The sequence below is a fragment of the Eumetopias jubatus genome, unplaced genomic scaffold (assembly GCF_037043125.1).
Source record: "Eumetopias jubatus isolate StellerSeaLion01/CBP00866 unplaced genomic scaffold, mEumJub1_p1.0 scaffold_16, whole genome shotgun sequence".
NCBI classification, from domain to species: Eukaryota; Metazoa; Chordata; class Mammalia; order Carnivora; family Otariidae; genus Eumetopias; species Eumetopias jubatus.
Genome location: NW_028274822.1, coordinates 85,251,216 through 85,275,461, shown reverse-complemented (window position 1 = coordinate 85,275,461; position 24,246 = coordinate 85,251,216). Strand labels below are relative to the sequence as shown.

General features: G+C 48.0%; 2 protein-coding genes across 3 annotated transcripts in view; one reads left to right on the top strand and one right to left on the bottom strand.

The window, feature by feature from the left end:
- The window catches only part of CCDC63 (coiled-coil domain containing 63), a 31,325-nt gene extending 19,761 nt beyond the window's left edge, over positions 1-11,564 (top strand). Inside the window, exons 8-11 of the mRNA XM_028116419.2 lie at positions 1,739-1,813; positions 5,661-5,853; positions 9,058-9,261; positions 11,425-11,564. Of these exons, the coding sequence (XP_027972220.2) occupies positions 1,739-1,813; positions 5,661-5,853; positions 9,058-9,261; positions 11,425-11,564 (612 nt within the window). The remainder of the gene's footprint in view (positions 1-1,738; positions 1,814-5,660; positions 5,854-9,057; positions 9,262-11,424) is intronic.
- A 784-nt stretch (positions 11,565-12,348) lies between these two features.
- MYL2 (myosin light chain 2) lies at positions 12,349-20,903 on the bottom strand. 2 transcript variants are annotated; one of them, XM_088019294.1, is made up of 7 exons: positions 20,843-20,903; positions 18,713-18,802; positions 16,469-16,544; positions 14,954-15,058; positions 14,277-14,355; positions 14,141-14,189; positions 12,349-12,557 (listed from the first exon to the last, which is right to left on the bottom strand). In XM_088019294.1, exons 2-7 carry the CDS (start codon positions 18,746-18,748, stop codon positions 12,459-12,461), a joined length of 444 nt encoding a protein of 147 aa, XP_087875420.1. In that variant the 5' UTR covers positions 18,749-18,802; positions 20,843-20,903; the 3' UTR covers positions 12,349-12,458. The 2 variants fall into 2 exon arrangements, with proteins under 2 accessions (XP_087875420.1, XP_087875421.1); XM_088019295.1 differs by lacking the exons at positions 16,469-16,544; positions 20,843-20,903 and having other exon boundaries at positions 14,954-15,119; positions 18,713-18,763.
- Positions 20,904-24,246: the final 3,343 nt, after the last annotated feature.

Here is a 24,246-nt window from a genome sequence, read left to right as displayed (position 1 = left end):
GAGTTACATATTCTGATTGCAAAAAATGTTCTTTTGGTTTTGTTTACCCAGCAAGTATTTATTGAGCACCTACTATGTGCCAGGCACTATTCTAGACACTGATTATGGCACAGGGAACAAAATGACAAAAAGTTCTGCCTGCTTGGAGCTTCTATTTTGGCAGAGAGAAACAATAAACAACAAGCCTAATAAATACATAAATTATAGGGTATATTAGAAAGTGAAAAGTGGTGTGGATAAAAAGAAAAAGTACAGCAGGTAAAGAGGGGTTCTGGAGCCAAATGAGGGCACGGGAATTTGAGAAGCTAAGATTTGAGCAGACTTGTAGGTGAGGGAATAAGCTGTGCAGATCTCTGGGGGATGAGTGTTCCAGGCAGAAGAAACAGCAAGTGCAAAGATCCTGACGCAGGAAAGGTGCCCATTTATGGTACTGGGATCATTCTAGACTGTTCATGCTGTTTTGAAAATCCCCCTCCCGAAATTCATCATAGACACCTCCCAACATTTTCTATGTTCTTTTTAATGGCTTCTGGGGATGTGGATGCTCTATAGTAGAATCATAAGCTACTTCTTAAAAATGCAGATTTCCCAAATCCTATCCCATACCTACAAACCTAGATTCTCTGAGAATGGGCTAGGAATCTGCATTTTTAACCATATTTTTATTTGAGACCCATTCCCCTCATGATATGAATGTGCCATCATTGATCTAACTGATCCACCATCAGTAGACATTTAGGTTGTCCCTAACTGGGGGCCATTACACTAATAACGTGACAGACAGCCTTGAGTAGTCACTTTGCCCACATGTCCTACTATTCCATGGGACAGATTCCTAGAGATGAAATTACTCAAAAGGTAGCCTTTTCTATTTGGACACATTGTTCTAGCCCTAGGGGTTCTTGAATCTGGTCCCTGGATCAACCAGCAGCAGCAGCTCCTGGGAACTTTTGAGAAATGCACATTCCTGGGCCCCACCCAGAACTACTCGCCCACAACCTCTGGGACAGGGGCCCAGCAATCTGTGTTTTCACAAACCTCCAGATGATTCTGATTCATGCTAGAATTTGATAACCCCTGCTCCGGAGCTGCCTTATGTTCATTATAGTAGCACTAGCCATGTGTGACTATTTAAGTGTAAATTCATTTAAATTAAATAAAATTAAAAATTAGCTCCTCGGTGGCACTAGCCACACTTCGAGTGCTCAGTACCTAGGAGGGGCTAGTGGCTGCAGGACTGGGTGGTGCTGAGGCAACACTGCCACCATTACCGTTCCACTGACTGTGCTGTTCTAGACAATTCTCCGAAAAGGATGAACCTCCCACCCACCCACGCCCTCATCCTCCTTTTAACTAAGAAACATCAGGGGCACCTGGGCGCACAGTCATTTAAGCGTCTTGATTTTGGCTCAGGTCGTGATCTCAGGGTCCTCGGATTGAGACCTGCGTCACCTTGGGCTCTGTGCTCAGTGGGGAGTCTGCTTGAGATTCTCTCTCTCTCCATCTGCCCTTCCCCTCTCTCTTTCTAAAATAAAAATAAACAAACCTTAAAAAAAAAAAAAGAGAGAGAGAGACATCAGAAAGAACCTCCATGGGCATAAGAGGGGCCCAGGGGCTTGGGGCCTCTCAAAACAGATAATTTAAATCCTCATCATCTCCTGAAGGCACAGGCTCAGTTTTAGGTGCGGTGGGAGGGGAGCACCAGCTTTTCCTTACGGTCTGGTTCTCTCATGAGCAGGATGAGATCATCTCCTTGCGGTCCCAGCAGAAATCATCCCATGATGACAACCGCTCCGTCCTGAGAGAAATGGAGGTAACACTGGGGTGGGGAGGGAGGGACATGGGAGTCTCTGTTGTCTATCGGGCAGCCTGTCTGGTGGTTCTCGAGAGGAGAATATGGTATCTGCCGATGAGACTGTATTGGCCTGGCTCGTGTATTGACATGTCCTGAGGCTTTGTCTCGGGCCACCTCCGCTACAGATATTGCTGCAGAATTTTGTCCCTATAGCTTCTTTGTCCATTTTAAAGACTCCCCGACTTCAGGAAGCCTAGCCCAGGCACTTGTGCCTATAACTTCGTCCCAGACAGAGCTCTGCCTTAGTATTTTTTTCTCTCCTCCTTGTGCTGGCTGTGGCCTGCTCTCAATCAATTAACAGTTATTATGAACATTTGTTGAGCAATTACTACATACCAGACGCTGGGATAAGCGCCTTGCTTGTACTATCTCATTTAATCCTCACAACAGCCCTATGAGGTAGGTGCTATGATCTCTACATTGTACAGATGAGGAAACTGAGGTTCAGAGAGGTAAAGTCACTTGACCAACATTATGGAGCTGGGATGCTGTATAAGAGCTTTGCATTGTATTTAGTTGCTGATCACAAGGAATCAAAGTAACAATGGCTTAAGCAAGGTAGAATTATTTACTTTGTTAAGAAATAAGTTTGGAGGGGCGCCTGAGTGGCTCAGTCGGTGAAGCGTCTGCCTTCGGCTCAGGTCATGATCCCAGGGTTCTGGGATCGAGCCCCGCATCTGGCTCCCTGCTCGGTGGGAGGCCTGCTTCTCCCTCTCCCACTCTCTCTGCTTGTGTTCCCTCTCTAGCTTTCTCTCTGTCAAATAAATAAATAAAATCTTAAAAAAAAAAAAGAAAGAAGTTTGGAGATAGGTCCTTCAGGGCTGGTCATGATGTCACCAGTGACCCAGGCTCCTCCTGTTTGCCATCTTTGGTGTGTGGCTTACATTCCCAAGGATGCCGCATGGTTGTATTGTAGCTGCCAATGATCCAGCCATCACATATATGTTCCAGGCAGAAAGAAAGTCAGGGAGGCAAAAACAACAACTATGCTGACTGTTGGGCAGCTTAAAAGTTTCCTTCCGTGAAGACTCAGTCAATGCCTTCTGTGTTTACATCTCACTGGCCATCTCTATTGCAGAGGAGGATCGGAAGTAGAACTTCCGCTGGGCACATTGCCACCCCAAATACAATCAGGAGTTAGTTGTTAAGGTGTAAGGGGAGAATGGATAGCAAACGTCTGACAAAGATATGAACCCAGAGAGTGTGACCACACAGCCCTGCTCTAATCCAGTAGTTCCGGCCCAGGAACTGTCCTCCTGGGTCATTATCCTTTCCTTCTCTGTGACCTACTTTCTTGGCGTGCACCTGGTTATCGGGATGGCAGTGCCATTCTCTAGTAGGCCACTGGGAGGCAGCAAAGCACAAGGCACCCATTTTTGCCCCTCTGGCTCAGAGAGGCCTCTCCCAGGAATTAAACTTCCAGACAGGTCCCCAGTCCAAGGAGACCCTCCTCAAGCTGCGCACGTGCTTGGGGTCCCATGTCCTCAGCTTCAGGGCCACCCAGTGTCCAGATGCTTCCTTGGGGCTGGGACTGGTGCTGTTCTTCATCTCGGGGTTTTGAAGGCCTCAAAAGGGGCACACTGGGGAGGCTGGTGGGGCAGCCTCCAACATCTCCTCCACCTCTGAAGTCCTTCCATCCCCTCTTTGTTCCTTTGGTTGTAGCATGACTTCTGGAGGCCTCTTTTCAAATGCAAATACTCCACACAGGAGAATTTGTCTTAAAAGCAATGGGATCACAAGAGCCCTTGTTTCTTACCCCCTGCTAAAGATCGTTTACCTCTGTTCTAGTCTTGGAACCTTTCCACACACCTTCCATTCCATCATCTTCTGCTCCTCTGGGAGTAGTGGTGGCACCTGTCCCTTAACAGGAGGGTTTTGCCTAGGAGTTTGGCAGCCAGGCCCTGGGAACAAATGCTTGGGTATGACTCTCAGAAAAGTCACTTCCTAGCTGTGTGACTTTGAGAAAGTGACTTCACCTCTCTGAGCCTCTGTTTTCTCACCTGTAAAATGTGGATAATGATCATCCTCACTGCGGCGGGCCACGGAGGTTCTGTCAAGTCATGCATGTACGCGCTAGGCATGCTGTGGGCAGAGAATTCTAAATGTAGCTATCACTGTGGTTGTCCTGTAAGTCAATGAAACCTCAAAATCACCATCGCCTTGGGCCTAAATAACTGCTCAAGAGATAAAGCTCAGGTCAGGCACTCAGACTACTCAGTAGATGAAGCTAAACACAAGTTTGTTTTTCTCCTCTGACCTCAATATTCCTCATCTGGAAACCGAAGCAGTTGTGAGGAGGTGTTGAGGTGATGTGTGTGAGGTGTGTGAGGTGCTGTCACCATCACATCAGGCTCTCCGTTTAACCACGGGATCCCCTAATGCACCTGTAGGTGAGATGGCAGATCTTGCCACCACCGGAGGTCTCGCAGCCCCGGGCGCTGGGCACAGAGGAAACTGCCCGGCGTGGCGGTTGAGTGACAGTCCAGACCTTGGCTTCCTTCTCCAGGCTGTGTGCTTTGGAGCCTCCGTTTCCTCACCTGGAAAATGGGGGGTGTGGATAGGACTGACCCTTTGGGACTGTTATTTGGGATGATGCATATGGAGCCACGGGGAATGGCTCCTCACAGGGCCTGGTTCACCTCAGCAAGCCAAGGACTCAGAGGGAGAGACAGGAAGTGACCCAAAGCTCTCACCCCAGAGCAGGGATTCTCAGCCCAGGGCTGCAAATCAGATTCTCCTTGGAGGCTTTAAAATTCCTGAGGCCAAGCCTGCGCCCTGGAATCTCTGAGGCTGGGGCCAGGGCAGCAGGTGTTTTGAAGCTTCCAGGTGATACCAATGGGAAGCCAAGATCCAATGGACTTGCAGGGTTTCTCAAATTTCACCGTACATCACAGTCACCTGGAGGTTCATTAAAACACACGTTTCCAGGCCCATCCCCAGAGCCTCTGAATCAGGGTCTGGACTGGAGCCCAAGAATTTGCATTTTGAACAAGTTCCCTGGTAAAGCCGATGCTCTTGGTCTTGGGACCCCACTTTGAGAACCACTGGGCTAGAGTGATGTGTTTTAAACTGCAAGTGGTAAAATCAGTTTGTTGGATCCAACCAGCATTTAAAAATAATGAAACAGAACAGAAAAGATTAAAACACACAATGAGAGCATTGATTTGTGAAACTTTCACTTCATTTGATTAGATGATACACATAAACACACACCCATACGCACATGTATGTATGTATGTATGCACGCATACATTGGGCCGCAGTATAAAATGTATTCCTTCCTGTGGGCCACAACGTTAAAAAAATGAATCACCAGCTTCCAAAAGATACTGTAATCCTGGGGCGCCTGGGTGGCTCAGTCAGTTCAGCATCTGACTCTTGGTCTCAGCTCAGGTCTTGATCTCAGGGTTGTGAGTTCAAGCCCCACTTTGGGCCAATGCTGGGTGTGGAGCCTATTTTAAAAAACATTAAAAGTTAAGCAATCCAGTACACATATAGACACGTACATATATTGTAAGTGAAACAAAATGTCCATTTAACAATATTTCCCCTCTTTACCTGTAATGCATACTAGTATTTTCTCTTTCTTTTCTGTTCTATTTATTTTCTTTCTTTAAAATGCTGATTGAGGCTTAATAAATTGATTTTGCACCCCCTGAGAGGTTTGAAAATCTGTAGTTCAGAGACCCTGTTTCCAGAGGGTCCCAAACTCCCATTGGCACAGAAGGTCCTCATTGGGGGTGGGGAGCTGAGCCTAGGGTGTCAGTCTGGCTGATGCAGGGTGGGAATTGGGGTCTGTTACCAGGAGAAACTGAAGAAGACCACGGAGGAGGCAGATATGTATGAGAGCAGCTATAAGGAAATCAGCAAGACCTTGGAGTATCTCAAGAACTCGGTGGAGAATCTGTTTAAAAAGATTAATTGTGATACCACCACAATCCTGGGGCACTTGGGGGAGACGGGGAAAATCACCGACAACAACCTTCCACAGTACCTTGGTGAGTCAAGCTGGGGCCCGTTGGACCATTAGGAACCATTTCCAGAGCTTTCTATGAGCAGGCACGAGGACTTGTTCTTTGGGTGGCGGTGAGCCTAGTGGTGAAGCATGTGGGCACTAACACTGGCCTGCCTGGGTTCAAATCCTGGTTCTCCTCTTACTAGTTGTGTGTCATTGGGCAACTTTTTGAACCTCTCCATGCTTTATTTTTTTTCATCTAAAAAAAAAAATGAGGAGTAAACCCAATGCCTACCTCATAAGGTTGTTGGGAAGATTAAATAAAATTTAATTTTAGTGAAACTTTATGATCATATCAATAGAGACAGAAGAAGCATTTGACAAATTCAACATCCATTCATGATAAAGACACTCCACAAACTAGAACTGGAAGGAAACTTTCTTAACCTTGAAGGGTGTCTACAAAACACCTACAGTTAGGGGCGCCTGGGTGGCTCAGGTGGTTAAGTGTCCATCTTCAGTTCAGGTCATGATCCTGGGGTCCCGGGATCAAGCTCCACATAGGGCTCGCTGCTCAGCAGGGAGTCAGCTATCTCCTCTCCCTCTGCCCCTCCCCCCTGCTTGTGCTCTCTCTTTCTTTTAAACAAACAAACAAACAAACAAACAAACCTACAGCTAACCTCACCCTTGAGGGTGAAAAACTGAATGTTTTCCCTCTAAGATCAGGAACAAGGCAAGAATGTTTGCTCTCACTGCTCCTATTCAATATCATAGTGATGGTCCTAAGCAATACAATAAGGCAAGAAAAAGAAATGAAAAGCATACAGGTTGGAAAGGAAGAACTAAAGTGTTCGGAGCAGTGCCTGGCATGTAGCAAATGCCTATTTCACACATTTCTAGCCATAACCTGAGCTCAGGATAGAGCAGGAGGGATGCACCTCCACAGATCAGGACAATTTGGAATGAACGGCTTGCACAGCTCTTAGAATAAAACCTGTGGTTCTTAATACAATCTGTGTTTGGGAGTTTCCCATGATGCCCCCTCCTGCCAGGTTCAGTGATTTGCTAGGAGGGCTCACAGACTCAGCATATGGTGGTACTTGTGGCTATGATTTGTCACAGCAGAAGGATAAAAAGCAACATCAACAAAAGGAAAAAGGAGCCTGGAGTGAAGTCTGGAGGAAGCCAGGAGCAAGCTTCCAAGGGTCCTCTCCCAGTGGGGTCACACAGGATGTGCTTAATTCCCCCAGCATTGAGTTGTGACAATATAGGTGAAATGTTGTCAACCAGGAGGAGCTCATTAGAGAGACTGTGTCCAGGGTGTGGAAAATAAAACAGGTGTTTAGCAGAAACATGTTTTGTATACACAGTTTAGGCACACTGAGCTGCTATTATCAGTTAATGATGATAGGAACCTTCCTGAAACCCAAGTTCCCGGATGCCAGCCTGGTGCCAACCCGGGAAGCAGGCCTTTCAAAGAAGAGGCATGTATTGAATGGAGCACTGGGTGTTACACGCAAACAATGAATCATGGAACACTACATCAAAAACTAATGATGTATGGTGATTAACATAACATAAAAAAAAAGAATAGCAGTCAGGACTGCTGTGTTAACTTCTTCCTGCCCACAGCCTATCGGGTTCTGCACAGCCTGGCCCCTGCTTCCGTTTCTCAACTCCCTCGTCCTACCCTTTGTCCCTGCTTACCACTTCAAGTCACACTCTCCTATGTATTCTTGCTACCCTCCCCTCAACACATTCCCACCTCAGGGCCTTTGCACAAGCTGTTCCTGGAATCCTTGTCCCAGTTCCTCCTCATTCTCAGATCTCAGTTTATTTATTTTTTTAAGATTTTTTTAAAATTTATTTAATTGACAGAGAGAGAGAGAGAGAGACAGCAAGAGAGGGAACACAAGCAGGGGGAGTGGGAGAGGGAGAAGCAGGCCTCCCACCGAGCAGGGAGCCCGATGCGGGGCTCGATCCCAGGACTCTGGGATCGTGACCCGAGCCGAAGGCAGTCGCCCAACCAACTGAAACAACCAGGCGCCCCTCAGATCTCAGTTTAAATGTCCTTTCTCTAGCAAGGCCTCCCTCCGCTGCCCCACCTGTAGCTGGTCCCCCCCCCCCCCACACTATTATTCCCTGTCATGGCAGCCCCTTTATGTAGCAGTCACACAGTTTGTCTCCATATACAGGTGGCTCTCACTCTCTGAATCTATGAGGTTTTTGAGATCTGATAGCAAGTTCCAGATGCAAATATTTTTGGTTCCCGATTTTCAGAAGAATAGCCACAGTACAGGTGGTGTAAGGTTTATTTAAAACATTGTATCCAAGTCCAGTAGTTACCTAATCCAGATAATGAGCATCTGTATAGCAAGGGATATGTTTATCTATTTGTTTCCTTGTTGAATTTGTCTTTCTTTCCATCTTCTTCACATACACTGAAACTTATGAGCTTCAACAGGTCAGGGACTGCATCTTGTCTTCGTTGTTACTGTTACCGCCGTTGTTTTTCCCCCATGCATCTGGAGCATCCAGCCCTGCGCCTGGCATGGCAGGCATCGATAATCATTTGTAGAGTGAGTGAATGAACACAAGCCTCTGGTGACAGTAGGGGCCTATGAAACACAGAGCAAGAGCACGTCCCCCCGAGTAGGCAGGTCAGAGAAATGTTCCTGCAGGGGGCAGAGCCCTGATCCAAGTCTGAAAACACCAGCAGGCATTATTCACGGAGGGGTGTGGGGAAAGGCATTCTAGGCAGAAGGAACAGCATGAGCAAAAGCCCAGAAGCCTGAGACAGAGAGTGCGTAGGGGGAAAAATCAGTAGTTTAAGGGGCTGCCCAGGGCTCCCAGTTTTTGGTGTAACCTAGTGTTTCTCAACCTCCTTTTCATTATTGCCTCCTAAGGAAACTTTTTAGACATTCTTTTCCTTATTGTCGCCCTCAGGCAATTTTAACACTCTTGATACACTATATAGTTGTTTATGTTCTGTATGCATATCTGTTTTATGTTATAAAGTCAGGTTTGTTGTTGTTGTTGTTGTTTTTGCCTCTGAACTACCAAATTTTGCCCCCCTCGGGGTGATACTGCCCCCTGGAGAATGCATGGGATAACCCACAAGAAAGGCCTCCTCATGTTCCTTCCCTTCCTCTCCAGCAGGGGGCGTCACCCCAAATCCCTACCCCGCCTCCCCACCCCGAACCAGGTCTCTCGGCTGCCGTCTTGGTTCTGATCGATTTTTTTCCAGCCATCATTGAGAAGAAGACCAATGACCTGCTGCTGCTAGAGTCCTACAGGCGGATCCTGGAGATGGAAGGGGCAGAGACTGAGGTCCCGCCACCATTTGTCAACCCTTTCTGGGGCGGCTCTGCCCTCCTCAAGCCTGCAGAACCCATCAAGGTCGTCCCCCCAGTGTTTGGGGCTGACCCCTTTGGCGACAGGTTGGATGAAGGTGAGTTCTCTTCCTCCTGCGACCTGCGCATGTTGCTAGGAGACCTGTGCCGGCGACAGTGTGCAGGCTAGAGCCTCAGTTTCCCTTTATGAGCCTCGTGGGCCCATGTGTTCCGTTGGGTTCCACCGGGGTTGTGGCCCTTGACTGTTTCCCCGGGGGATGCTTCTCCTTAGGGCGCAATGAAGATCCTGGAGTTTAGTGATCCTGGATATATATATATATATTTTTAAGCACTACTTTGTGACCGTTTCAAATGAACCTTAAAATGTCCACAGTTTACAAACTGGCAAATTGCAGGCACACGAGGTTCCCTGATCCCATCTGTCCCCCTCCCGCTATGCCCCTGGTCTTACTCCACCCTTGGCCCGCCCCAACCATGTCCCCCAACCTCATGGCTGAAGCAGCTGTGACTTGGCTGGTGACAGAAGCAGATGTCTAACTGTGGCGCCTGGGGCCAGGCTGTTGACCTTCCCGCCTTTCTGGGGCCGAAGCTCAGGACGCTCCCCTCACTGTGGGAAGCAGCCCTTCTCTCTGGAGGTGGGGAGAAAATCGGCCACCTGGGTTTTGGAGGGCAGTGTGGTCACAGGTGTGGCAAGCCTGAGACATGGATACACCTGTTAAGGCCATAATCTCACCCGCGCAAACTGCTCCTTCAAGAAACATTTACTCAAGGGTCCAAGATGAAAGTAGGACGATGTTCACTGCAGCCCCAAACTGGAAGTGACTGAAATGCCCACCCATTAGAAACTGGTTACATGATACCCTCTAGTTCCATCCATGTCGTTGCAAATGACTTACAGTTCCCCCGTCCATGCAATAGGAATACTGTGCAGACGTGGGAAAGAATGCAATGGGAGATATAAACTCTCACACACAGGGAATATCAATTATGTATATAATTGTAATAAATATGGATTATAAGAATATATATATATATATATTCAGTAATTCTCAACCTGGGGTGATTTACCCCTTAGGGGACTTTTGGCAATGTCTGGAGATATTTTTGGTTATCACATCTGGGAGGTGGGGGGTGCTGTTGGCATCTAGTGGCCAGGGATGCTGTTAAAAATCCTCCCGTGTACAAGACGGCCCTTGACAACCCTGATGTATCATGAGGAAAGAGATGTATATAATGAGAGAGAGAGTGAGAGAGGAGGAGGAAGAGGGAGGAAGGTATCTTGATAATGCATATAAAAACAGGGTTTTATAGGCTGACTTACAGTGGGTACTTCTGGTGGTGATTTACAGAGAACTTTGCATTTCTAAGTTATTGTCATTCTGTATTGTTTAAATTTTTCTTTTACAATGATCTTGAGCGGCTTTAGTAATCAGAGAAAACTGGATTTTTTAAAAAAAGTTGTCCCACTTCCCTAAGTAGCACTTCAGGTGTGCAGGTGTGTCAGGGAAGAGTGCCAACACACAGGTGCGTGCGCGCACACACACACATACCCCCTCCTGTTTGATTTAGTCGAGGCAACAGAAACTTAGCAGGAGTGAAACCTGGGTCTGGCATTAGCCACCTTAGCACAGCTTCCCTTGGCCCTTTGAGTTCCTAAAAGGAGGGTGGCAGGGCGCAGTGCTCGTAATGCTGCCCGCACAAGGTCAGGAACTTGCAGATGATGTCTTCACTTCTGCTCAAGGGAATGTTGATAATCATTGCGTTCTCTTAGCACTAGTCTCTATGGCTCATATGTATGAATTCGAAAAGGCGCCCCCTCTGGACAGATTGAGAAAAGGGGCCCCTTCTGTGCGGACATGGTTTGGCAATCAAGTAGGGGTTGGATTTCAGCCCATTCATTCACGTGTCTCCACCAGATGTCTGGGCAGTCTACATCCTGAACGACTGCACATGGTAGCCCTGTCTCTTTGACATTAAACTAAACTCACCTTCACATCCTCTTCTGGGAGAAAAAAAAAAATATTGTCTGGGCATCCCTGTGCGGTATATCTCTATTAATGTTCTTCCTCCCTGAACCTCAAGAATGCTCACCCTCCACTCCCAGCATGGTGGAGGGACCCCAAACCGGGCTTGGACATCCTTGCCTTGGGCATCCATAAACGGGGCGGAGACGCACTGTCCCTGGAAAGGAAGCTGCCTACGCCCACCCCATGCTGGGTTTGACTTCCGAACTCCTCACACAAATCCTTTCTTTGATACAGTGGAGCAGGCCCTGGACCACAGCAGCCTTCGGCAGCTGGTGCTCAGCAACTATACTGCGAGAGAGTTTCAAAGCAGGGACTTAGACAGCATACCGGAGAGGGGTGATGATCTGAGGCTCAAGAAGAAGTTAGTGATCTGAGGCGGATGGGGCTGCGTTTGTACCTTAACCAGAGAAAATAAAGGTTTTGTTCCGTAACCCTAGTGCCTCCTCACACGCCTTACAAAGAGACTAGACTAGGGTTCTGGGAGCCACCCTGGGATGGAATAGAGAAATTAGAACAGAAGAGCTGAGACAGGAAGCAAGAGTTGTAGGAGGTTACCATGGCTCCTGAAACCCCCCCCCGAGATTGTGACCAGAACAAACCACTAGTACCGCTGAAATTAGAAATTAACCTTATAGTTAATGGATGTGATTCTTTGCTGAATGAGCCATAGTCTTAGAATGAATGTGAGGCCTCTTCCTCTTCATTTCTCATGGGGCCCGTCTAAGCACATCTAAGGGAGAAATATTCCAATGGCATCCTAAAGGAGAGGATGTCATGGAAGCTAGGCTCTACAGATGCTTGAGCTCTTTGAAGAGAAGGGCTTTGGTCCTCTAGTTAACATTCCACTAAATCGTGGTCCTTCATAGAAATAGTCCTGAGTGGCTGTGAAGGTCTATTTCAAATAAAGAGTTATTAAAATTCAATAATAATGACAGCAGGGACATCACTTGCTCATACTCTGCCTTCATGGGAACTAGCAAAGGATCTTCCTTATTCAAGGCACTTCTGTCAGAGAAACACCGCGAACAAATACACAACATCCTGTTTATTTGAACACAGCTTCTGGATGGATTTCCATCTGCAGGATGTGTGGCCACCTGGTATCTATATGCCCCTGAGGCTGCAAAGAAGATGGAGGTGGATAATGAGGCAGCCACAAGCTAACAGGCCAGTAGCAGGGATGGCAGCATTACTGGGCAAAGTGAGAGGAGAGCAGGGACCACCCCTCCCCACCAAAGACAAGCCCAGGGTTGGGTGGTGAGCCCCTTTCAGTCCTTCTCTTCCCCATGGGTGATGATGTGCACCAGGTTCTTATAGTCCAAGTTGCCAGTCACATCCGGGGGGAAGGCGGCGAACATCTGTTCAATCTGCAATGAACCAGCAACACATACTGAGCATGATGGGAGGGGAAGCGAGAGGGACCGCTGGGTGTGGGCTTGGTCCCCGGGCAGAGGCAGAGGCAGCAGGGCTGTGGTGGGTGTGGAGACACGACACTCAGGTCCCCTTCCAGGAAGGCCTTGTCACTCAGCTGCTGCAGAGAGCTGACAGCCCCAAGGTCATGGCCTTCCTGGGGCAGCCCACAGCCAACTGATCAGTGTGGGGCCCAACTTGGGACCTTTAGAAGGGTATGCTAGCTCTAGGGCTCCCTGGGAGGTGGGGGGAAGCCAAGACACTCTTTGGGCCTGAACTGAGGTTCAACATCTCCCTCCGTGCCTCCCCCATGGGCCTTGTGCTGACCCCATGGGCCATCCTGCAGGGATGTTCCCAGGCATCCAGCCTGTAGTAGCAGGTAAAGCAGGGATCGCAAATGCAGGTGTACAAAGGGGCTAGGCAGATTGTGTAAGGGAGCAAAGGGGGGCCTGTGGCTAAAAGCAGACACACAACCAATCTACAGGGGCAGCAACTGGGCAGAGCCAGCCGAATGTTGTCGAATGGGCTAGGAGGTCACGTTTTTTGAGAGAATCTGACTCCTTGAGGGAAATGAGAAATCTAGATTTTTTTTCAACATGTAATTTCCACATTTAAAAAGTATTGACTAGTTATTTTTTAAAATACCTATTGGCCAATAATAGCTAACACATTGTCCTTATCACATGCTTCAGCACATTATGCATATTAACTTGTTCAATCCTCACAGCGTACTACCAGGAAAGTTTTATTACCATCCCCACTTTACAGATGAGGGAACTGAGGCACAGTGGGGTTAAAGAGCTTGTCCCAAGGCACCAAGCTGGTAGGAGGTGAAGGCAGGCTCTTTTAAGTGCTTGAGTTTTAGGGGGAAATCTAAATACAATTTTTAGTGAAATGTGAAACCTCATGCCATCAGGCCTGAGAAGGAGCTATTTTTAAATATTTCATTAATAACATTGACAGGACTATTGCTTATTGATACAGGACTTTGGGTGAATTAGCAAAAGTGCCCCCTTTTCTACCTGCCAGAAAAAGTCATGTATACTGCTTTAAGAAAAAAATAAAATTACAACAGGACACTTTACTGCCATCTGCTGGAAAACAATCGCAACAAATAGATACTCTGCAATATTATTTTATGAGTACAGCATCCAGAAGAATTGCACAGTGCGGAACCTACATGACTATATGTGGCACCCTGCAAGCCACCCTCACTACATCAGGAAACTGGTGCTCTAACCAGGGCTCCGTGCACTGTGAGGAAAGTAGCCCTGGAGTCAGACTGACCTGGCTTTGAATCCAGGCCCCAGAGTTTAGCATTGGTGGTGTCCTTTAAGGCAAGTGACTAACTTCCCTGGGCCTCAGTTTCCCCAACTATAAAATGACAATAATACTAGTCCCTACCTCATAGAGTGGTTGAGAGAATGAAATGAGATGGGGGCTCAGTAGCAGGTACTCGGTCAGTGTGGGGCCAGGGTGTTTTAGGAAAGGGGGTAACATGGGAGCTGGGGTGCAGTGTGTGTCCAAGGGGCCCCATTACCTCCTCTTTTGAAAATCTCTCTGCCTGCGTGGTCAGCATCTCCCGAACGCTGCCAAGAAAGAACAGCAGGTGTTGGCACTAGGTGTGTGTATGGGAAGCAGGGGACCCCCAGGTCTCCCCCACACATCCCACTCACTAATCAGCCTTGAGCACCCCTTTGCCTTCGGGGTCAAACACTTTGAATGCGTTGAGAATGGTCTCCTCGGGGTCTGCCCCTGAAACAGAAAACAGGGTTGAACATGCCATGGGTGGCCGAGAACCCATGGTACTCCAGGAGGCAGGGCCCAACTCCCTCCAAAGATGGAAGGGCCAAAGCCAGGCTGTTTTGCTTGGAGGAAAGGCCCTGCCTTCCTCTGAGCACTGAACCTTGGTAATTGGAAAGAGTGGGCTGCGAATCCAGTCATTTCTGAGCAAACCCAAACTCAAACGTGGATCTAGATTTAGAAAGACTGAGATTCGAATCCTGACTCCAGCATTTGCTAGCTCTGTGGCCAAAGACAAGTGGCTTTCCATCTCTGAGCCTTAGACCCTAGGGATAAGAAGAGAACCTACCTCCTAGATACTAAACGAGGTAATGCATCCAAAGTGCGTGGCATGAGGTCTGGCTCAGGGTGAGCCTTGGAGCAATGGGAGCTGCTGCTTTTTTTTTTCTTCCCCCAGTGTTACTCTGCCTTCATCTTCTGCCAACCTTTGTCTGCCCTGCTGGTGCTTTAGTTCATGCCCAAAGATGAAGACACGTAAAGACACACAGAGATGCACAGATGCAGTCAAACATACACAAATATACACGTATGGACCTACACATGAACTTACCCTTAAGTTTCTCCCCAAACATCGTTAGGAACACAGTGAAATTAATTGGACCTGGAGCTTCCTTGAGCATTTCATCAATTTCCTCATTTTTCACGTTCACACGCCCTAGGGCAGGAAAGACACAGTCACGGACCCCCAGGCTGGGCCGGAAACAGCCGTCAGGACCCTGGCATTTGCCCTCGTAATTCCATTCGAGGGAATCTCGTCTAGGGACAATCAGAGACGGAGTGGGCGGGCCAGATTCACTGGAAAAGATGTTCTCCACGGTGTTATTTATGATAGCCAGACAGCTGGAAACAACCCACACATCCAATGGGGAGAGGGGCTATCTACTTTTATAGTGGTGTCTTCAGAACCTGGAACATTTTAAACAGATCTCTTAACTTTTTTTAAAGATTTTATTTGTTTATTTGACAGAGGTAGAGAGCCAGATCTTTTAACTTTTTACTTAAATGGGAAATGTTCCTATTATAAATTTTTTAATTTTTTAAAAATATTTTATTTATTTATTTGACAGAGAGACACAGCGAGAGCAGGAACACAAGCAGGGGGAGTGGGAGAGGGAGAAGCAGGCCTCCCGCTGAGCAGGGAGCCCGATGTGGGACTTGATCCCAGGACCCTGGGATCATGACCTGAGCCGAAGGCAGACGCCTAACGACTGAGCCACCCAGGCGCCCTGTTCCTATTATAAATTATCCCTCTCAGCTGGAGGTGGGAGAGACAGATCAGAATCACCTGGAACTTTTTCAGATTATACCAGCTGTAACCCACACAACCTCGGAGATTCCAACACGCCTGTGCTATAGCCCCTGCCACGAGTCCACGTTGCACCTTTGTGCAAATTTTTAAAAGCCACCCCTTCTTAAGATAATTTATGTTTTAAATATAAAAATCTACGGTGACTACAGACATGAATAGTAATCTGTAAAATGGTGTAGTGCACAACCTACACAGCTGTTCCTGGAAGCCCTGAGTTCTGGGAGTGGGAGTGGAATGGGGGTGAGTGGTGGCGGGTTGGACACATATTTTGAAAAAGCTCCATACACTTGTGCTCACACTGTTGAGATGTTAAATTTAAAAAGGTGAATCCAAAATAGAATGATTCCAATCTTAAAACAGCCACCACCACCACAACAAAAAAAAAAAACCTCACAAAAAAACAGATGTATCTAGAAAAGATTTGGAGGCTGAAATGTGACAGTGGGATGTGACCTAGTGGTTAAGTTTTCTTCTTTATACTTTTCTGAATTTTTCAAATTTTTCTATTGTGAGCTGGCATTGCATTCAAAATTACAGAAAAAAATTATTTTAAAAGAAAAATGAAAGATATGTGAAGACACTTAAAGCCTAAACACTTTGCTGTTTTCCGAAGTTTGTCTTAAAGGCCAACCATGATTGAGCCGTTTCTTGAAAAATGACAAGCTCTTGACCTTTTCAGTGGTCCCACCTTCTGCCCCTCAGGCAAGTGGGATAAGGAGACCCTCCTGCACGCCTAGCGGGGTGGGGGGCACATACCAAGAGCAGCAAAGGTATCCCTCAAATCATTCTTGTCGATGAAGCCATCCCTGTTCTGGTCCATGATGGTGAAGGCCTGTGGAAGGGGGCGGTTGGCTGGTCAGCCCAGGAGAAGTTGGGTGGAGGAGCCCAAGAGATTGGGCTATGGACTGGGGGAAATGGGATTCTGGGATTCAGGGAGCATTGAAGGACATGAGATCAAGAATCAAAAATCGGAAACATCTGGCCGTTCCTCAAAATGTTATGCATAGAGTTCCCGTAGGATCCAACCATTCCACTGCTAGGCGTCTACCCAAGAGAATTGAAAACACCTGTCCCCAAGGAAACCTGTGCCTGAGCGTCCATAGCAGCTTTATTTACAATAGCCCCAACCTGGAAACGGCCCACATATCCATCAACTGATGGATGGATCCACCAAATGTGGTCTAGCCACATAACAGACCACTACTGAGCAAGAAGAAGGAAGGAGACCCTGACACCAGCTACAACACGGATGAGCCCTGACTCAGGACACTGAGTGGAAGAAGCCAGGGCAAAAGGCCACGTGCTATATGATGCATTTCTACGAAATGCCCAGAACAGGCAAATCCGTGGGGACAGAAAATAGATGGGCGGTGGCCAGAGGCTGGGGGAGGGGGAGAGTGGCTGCTAATGGCTCAGCGGTTTCTTTCTGGGGTGAGGAAAATGTTTGGAAGTTAGTGGTTATGGCTGCACAACTCTGTGACTTCAGTAAATAAGCACCGATTGTGCACGTAGCTAACAAAATGAATTTAGGGTTGTGTGAATTACGTATCTATGAAGTTGTTATTTAAAAAATCAAGTTAATACCTGGGGTCTCATTCCCCACCCCCACCCCACCACCAAAGCCCAGTTATCTATAAAATGGGGCTGGTAATGTTTCCCAGGAAGCTCCCATGAAGGCTCCCAAGAGCCTTGTAAATGCCCTGGTCATTTTACAAATGACTTATCATCTCCATGTTTTTTTTTTTTTTTGAGTTCTTTGCAGCTGGTTCCTGAAAGTATTTGCACCCCCCCTCCACGCCCCCCAGCAACTGATCTCATTCCAGAGATTGGGACAGGGTGAGGGGGAAGGGGCGGCAGCGTCTTCTCCCTGCAAGGTGATAATTTCAAGTTCAGATACGAATATTTTGTCCTGGGAATTCTTTCCCTGGGGGCCTGTGGGACATAACATTCCTATGATCTAAACTTTAGTGAGGACAAAAAAGTGCAAGTGTTCGTGTCCCACTTGGAAGCCCCAAATGGTTTCCTCTTTGATACAGAACACACGGGCCTCTGCAGCATATTTTCCTCTAAAGGCCCAGATGGGAGTGTGGATGACTCAGTGTGAGCCATCACGACGGCTGGAAAATTAATTTAGAGTCTATCCTTCTAAGCCTGCGGGCAGTGGCTTAATTTGGCCTAATTGGTACTTAGGTTTACTTAATAAGGCACACTCCCATAGAATGCGATGGGGTTTCCACCTGGCTAGTGTTCAACAATGGGGGACTATATAATTTAAAATCCAAGAGATACTCTTTTTCGTCTCTCAGTTTGGCAGAAATGATATTTTAGGCTATTAATACCCAATGTTTGGAGATACAGGGGGAAAAGGCAATTTTTCCTTTTGAGGCTGATGGGGGTAGGGATTAGTACAGCATTTCTGGAAGGCCAGCAGTCCTGGTTTTTAGTTCCTTTTTAAAAATGCCTTTGACCCAGCAGTTCTGCTTTTAGGAATTTACCCCAAGGAAATAAACAAAGATGTGTTATTCATAATTGTAGAACAGTCTAAACAAAGATCACTTCCAACCATAGGGAGTGGTTTCAATAAATGATAGAAAATGTTGCTGAGGAATTGCTCAAAGAAAAATAGCAAAATAGTTTAAAAATAGTTTAAAAGTATATAGGCGTAATACAAAAACGACTTGAAGAATGGATATCAGAATGTTAACTGATTATCTCTGGGTGGTAGAATTGTAGGTCGTTTTTATGTTCTTCTTTGTGCTTTTCTGAATTCCAGCCCCCAACATTTTCAACAAGAAACGTACTTTACTTTGACGATCGGCAAAAAATATTAAAAATAATTTCTTTAAGCGGTTCACCCACGTCTTGTGACTGGATCTGGGATTGTTTGGAGGATAAAAACTTCTAGCCCAGAGGTCCCTGCAGGGAACATGGACCGAGGGAGCACTCCCTCTAACAGGTGGGACTCTCCATCTGGGCGGATGGTTCAACAGCTGCACCCACCTCCTTAAATTCCTGGATCTGGGTCTGTTCAAACATAGAGAACACGTTGGAATTGGCGCCTTCTGCTCTCTTCTTGGCTTTCTTCGGTGCCTGGAGAGGGTCGGGGTGGGGGGGGAAGCATCAGTGAAAAGAGTCAGAAGCTGGGAGCTGGAGAACTAGGTGAGGTTGTCCATTTCTGAGTGAGCCTCAGCTGCTCATCTGTGAAATGGGAGTATGAGGCCCACACTCCTCTCAAAACAGTGATACGGGAGGGATCAGAGGAAAACGGAATCACGTGTCTCAAAAGCACGCTGGTTCTGGTGGATGGTCAGAGATCGTGGGTCCTGCAGCACCTCCTTTGCAAACTAGGGGAGGTGGAGCTGCATCTCTGGGGAAGGAGGCAACACTTTCAGATCAGCCCCAGCAGGATCCAGCCGCCTTTGTTTCAGGACATTTCACAAAAATTCAGTAATGCACAGAAGGAGAATTGATTGGAGGGGGGACACTGTCAGGCTCTCTAAACCATGAGGAGTACCCTTACGAAATGACACTTTTTCAGGGTGTTAAAACCCACTGCTCCCCCGAAAATTCTCCTTTGATCCAGATGGCAGTGAAATCTCCTCTCCGAATTTTCTGTCCTTGCATATGGCAGACAGTGCAGAGAAAAGCAAGTTAACCTGTGTCCCCACCCCACCCCACCAGAAATAGAGCAAATGCTTGAACGCCGTATATACAGGATTTCATTTAACCCCCAGGCAAGTAGATGCTATTTTTTGGTAAAGATTTTATTTATTTATTTATTTGAGAGAGAGACCGAGATAGAGCATGAGAGGGGAGGAGAGAGAGCAGCAGACTCCCCACTGAGCAGGGAGCGTGATGCAGGACTCGATCCCAGGACCCCGAGATCATGACCTGAGCCGAAGGCAAACGCTTCACTGACTGAGCCACCCAGGCACCCCACAAGTAGATGCTATTACTACCATAGCCATTTTACTGGAGAGTCAGCCTGGGCTCAGAGAGGTTGGGTTGCTTGCCCAAGGTCACACAGTCACAGAAAGGCAAAACCGGAGTAGCACTTGGGGCAATCTGCCTCCAGAGTCTGTGCCCCTAACCATTCCCCCAGGCTGGCTCTGATTCGGTGGCTTCCTGCTTTGGGAGGGGGACACCTAACCAAACAACACAGGGAGAAAGGTTTTAAATTTGCAAGTTCAAAAGGTGAAAACAAAAAGATTCTTTTCCCCAGCTGCCTGAACAAGAGAAAAGAATTACAATTTGATCCTTAAAAGCGTTCAATCCCATTTTGCAAGCCCTGGGAGTTATTGATTCCTAGAGAGGTCAGTAGACAAGCCATAAAAAAGCCAACTCTCTTATTTTGTTTTTGCGAGTCCCTGGGAGCTGCTGTTATTGGGAGCTGCCGTTATTTGTGGCTTATCGGGGCATTGATTGGGGTTCCTCTGTGCGCACACAGCAAGCACTGCTTTTTTCAGCAGGGTCTGGGGCCCTCAAAAGCCACCTTTCTCCCCCTCCCCCTCTGGTCCTCTGCTCACAGGTGCAGTCCCCCCCCACCCCCAACCCCTGCAGCATCACACCTCTCAGAGCCCTTGCTACTCACCATGGTGGAAAGGACACAACACTGCTTCCCCAGAAGAATCCCTCAGGCTGCCCAGCTCTCCTCGGCTGGGAAACAATAAATACTTCCTCCCCATGTTTAAAAATAACCCCATGACCACTTTTGGCAGTAATAGGTGAGGCGGACACCACCTAAGGCCCCCCCACCCCATGCCGTTCTTCTGAAGTAAGGGGAGCTCACTCGCCACCCGGTGACACATGAGACCCAAAAAGGCATTCAAGGTTAAAGAGACAGGCGGCTGGGTCACAGGGAGAGATGCTGCACACTTTCGGCAGCCCTTGGGCGGGAGGCACTTGCACTTGTCAATTTTGAGAAAGAAAACGGCAGAGAGGAGACTGTTAAAATTCTCTAACGTGAGCAGGGTCCCACCCTAGGGCCTTTGCACCTGCACTTCCCTCTGCCTGGAGTGTTTTTCCATCAGACATCTTCGAGGCTCCGTCCCTCACCTCCCTCAGATCTTTGCTCAGATATCACCTCCTCAGTGAGATCTCCCCACCACCCTGTTTAAAATAGCCACTCACCCTCTGCCGTCCAGAATCCCTTCTCTGCTTTGTCTTTCTGCAGAGCACTTATCACTTCCTGACATACTGTGTAATTCACTTCTTTATTTTGTTCAGTGTCAGTGAACAGTCGGCTCAGGGAAAGCAGGGTCCTTTTCAGTTTTCCTCACTACTCTCTCCCTGGCTCCTAGCTCGTGACGGGCGTACAGCACCTGCTCAATGAATACTTGTTGATTGAAGAAATAACATCTTTCACTTACTGAGCACTTGCTACGTGCCAGGCACCATGTACACGTGTCTCACGCTCATAGTTAATTTTCCAGACACCCTCTGGGGTAGAGACCCCCTTATCCTCTGTGTCACCAGCACTCATTCCCCCCCCCCACTGTGTGCCAGGCGCTGTGCTAGTGTGGGGGAGAGGGCTGGCAGGTGACAAACTCCCTGTCATGACACTCTTAGTAAGGAGTAGATGGACAAAGATAAAGACATGCATAACCCAGATACTTTCAGGTAGTAACACATCTTCCATAGGAATGAGATAGAGAGGTGTGGAAGTCACGGGCAGGGGCTGCCTCCTGTGGGCTCGGGGGTCCTCTCTGAGCAGAGACTGGGAGAGAATGCTCCTAGCAGCGGGGACAGCAAAAGCCTCGGAGGGTGAATTGGCTTCTTTGAGGAGCAGAAGGACCTGTGTGGCTGGAGCTGAGTGAGTGAAGGGGTCTGGGGCACAAGGTGAAGCCAGAAAGGCAGGTGGGGCAGATCACAGCCTTGGGATTTTACACCAGATGCAAGGGGGAGCTATAGGGGACTTCAGAGCAGGAGACCCTTTGTCTAACCAGTCCCGGGGGGGGCTGCCAGTGCCCCGGGACATACTGATTTGGGGAGCAAGGCCGACCGTGGAAGGAGATCCTATCAAGCAAATCAATCCACAAATATCTTCTCAGTTGCTCTCATGTTCTAGAACCTTCCATGGGTGTTGCTGGGAGGAAACCGACAAGATTCTTGGCTCCCAGGAATGAACAAACTAGTTAATAAAGGAATAAGGCAGACTCTGTCCTCCTGGACTGAGTGGGGGTTGTTAGAATGTCTCCATTTGACCTGAGAAGGTTTGAGGCAGGAGAGAGTGATTTAGCCCTCAGGCTGGGAAGTCAGATGAAATTGCATTTGAACCTGAGCTCTGTGTGACCTCAGGCAAGTGACTTCACCTCTCTCAGCACATAAAGTGGGAATGAGAAAAGACCTTCCTTATGAGGCTCTGCGGCGAGAGGAGATGAGGCCCAGAGAGGCATCACTCACCTTCCCTCTCAGGTGAAAACAAAATTCAGTTTTGAGGGCACAAACCCAGGAACCATTTATTGCTGTGACGAAAAAAGATGTAAACTTTTCTCCTCTTTCCAGTCACATGCGGGTCACAATTACCCAGGAGCATCTTCTGACAGAATCTTTAATAACAAAAGGTGTGTTTTTCTGTGTGCATACAGGTGTGTATACACACACACCAGAGTGGGCACACACACACACACACACAAAAACATGCACAAATCTATGTATTTGTGTGCATACGCGGAGCACATAATTCGCATGCACACTCATGTGCACACTGGTGCACACACCCATGCACACTCACACACCCATGCATGTGTGCACAGATCAGTCAAGAAGAGCTTTTCTGTCCAAGATTCTCTGACAACACCAGAATAAATGTTTCCCTAGCTAATAGGAACACCATGGATTTTCGTTAAAACACTTGTGTGAGCAGTCAGTAGCTATAAATGGCCAAGTAACATGGTTGTTGCAACTGCAGTGGATGGGCAGAATGCATGCTGGGGGATGGGGAGCCCCTGGTTCAGGGGCTCGGACAGGCTCAGGCCCTCCAGAGGCAGGTGGGTGTATAAGTGTGCCTCTGAAGGGCCACCCATACAGCTAGTCCCCCTGAGGACATATTTTTTTTTTCAACTGGATCTTTGGGAGGGGTGGCGGGGGAGAGTTCTGGCTGAGGAGCTAGAGGTGCAGGGTCTCAAACAGGGTACTAAACTTCCTGGGGCCTCAGTTTCCTCATCTGGAAAATGGAGACCATAATAGTGCATAATCCCTTAAGGCTACTGGGGGGACTGAGTGAGATTATGTGTGTCAGGCAGATTCTGGGAACATGGCGGCCTGAATAGCATGGAGCTCCATGGCTGCTGGGACTTAGGGCCCACAGGATGTGTGTCAGGCCTTGGGCTCTGTTGAGAGAACTGGAGACCCAGCGGTGCCCCCCCCCTTGCCAGTGTGTTGGGTCACCACTGAGGAGCCCTCTGGAGCCCTGGGACAAGGTCCTAGGAGTGGAGAATCTGGGAAGACTTGAAGTTTGGGTCTATGTAGACTTTCCGGGGTTTCAGCGTCAGCCTCAAGAGAGCATTTGAAGAGACTCCTGGGTGGCTTAGTTGGTTGTCTCCCTTCAGCTCAGGTCAGGATGCCAGGACCCTGGGATCGAGTCCCGCATCGGGCTCCTTGCTCAGTGGGGAGCCTGCTTCTCCCTCTGCCTGCTGCTCCCCATTCTTGTGCTCTCACTCTCTCTGACAAATAAATAAATTAAATCTTCAATAAATAAATAACATCTTAAAAAAAAAAGAGTGCATTGGAGAGAATGGGTGGGCTGGAGCCTCTCTGGCCTCAAGGGTGGGGTGGTTATATCTTACCTACGAGCCATAGGCTCACAGGGCCCGAGACCCCCCTCGAGACCCTCCACCTTTCTACTGCCTGTGGGATTCCTCCAGCTGAGAAGTGTCCCCCGACCACACAAATCCCATGGAGCCACAGAGAAAAATAACTGCCCACCTGAGGTACTCAGAAGCCAGGCAAGAATGCTGGACGGGCGAATCAGAATAGCAACTTCCAAAACAATCAGAAAACGAACCCAGTGTATTCATTTCCTATCGCTGCTATAAAAATATTACCATAAATTTGGTGGCTTAAAACAGCACCAGTTTACTATCTCCCTGTTCTCAAGGTCAGAAATGGAAACTGGGTTGGCAGGGCTGCATCCCTCCTGGAGGCTCCAGTGGAGAATCCTTTCCTTGCTTTTTCCAGAGCCTGCCCACATTCCTTGGCTCATTTGTTAGCCACATCACTCCAGTCTCTGCCTCCAAACTCTGATCCTCCTGCCTCTCTCCTGTCTTCTAAGGATCCCCTGGGACTGTATTGGGTCCACCTGGATAGTCCGAGATACTTCCCCAATTGCCAGATCCATAACCACATCTGCAAAAGCTATGTGAGCTAACATATTCGTGGGTTCCGAGGATTGGGACGTGGACATCTTTGGAGAACGTAATGCTGCCTACGTACCACATCTACGTACCACGTCTACGTACCACATCTACGTACCACCTCTACGTGCCACATCTGCATACCACATCTACGTGCCACATCTACGTGCCACATCTAGA

Excerpts from the sequence above, each read along its gene's own strand:
- MYL2 (XM_088019294.1), bottom strand. The coding sequence starts at position 18,748 with ATGTTTGAACAGACCCAGATCCAGGAATTTAAGGAG. Across the intron at positions 16,545-18,712 it reads AGATCCAGGAATTTAAGGAG|GCCTTCACCATCATGGACCA; the intron begins GTGGGTGCAGCT and ends CCCCTTCCACAG. Across the intron at positions 14,190-14,276 it reads GGGGTGCTCAAGGCTGATTA|CGTTCGGGAGATGCTGACCA; the intron begins GTGAGTGGGATG and ends CTTTCTTGGCAG.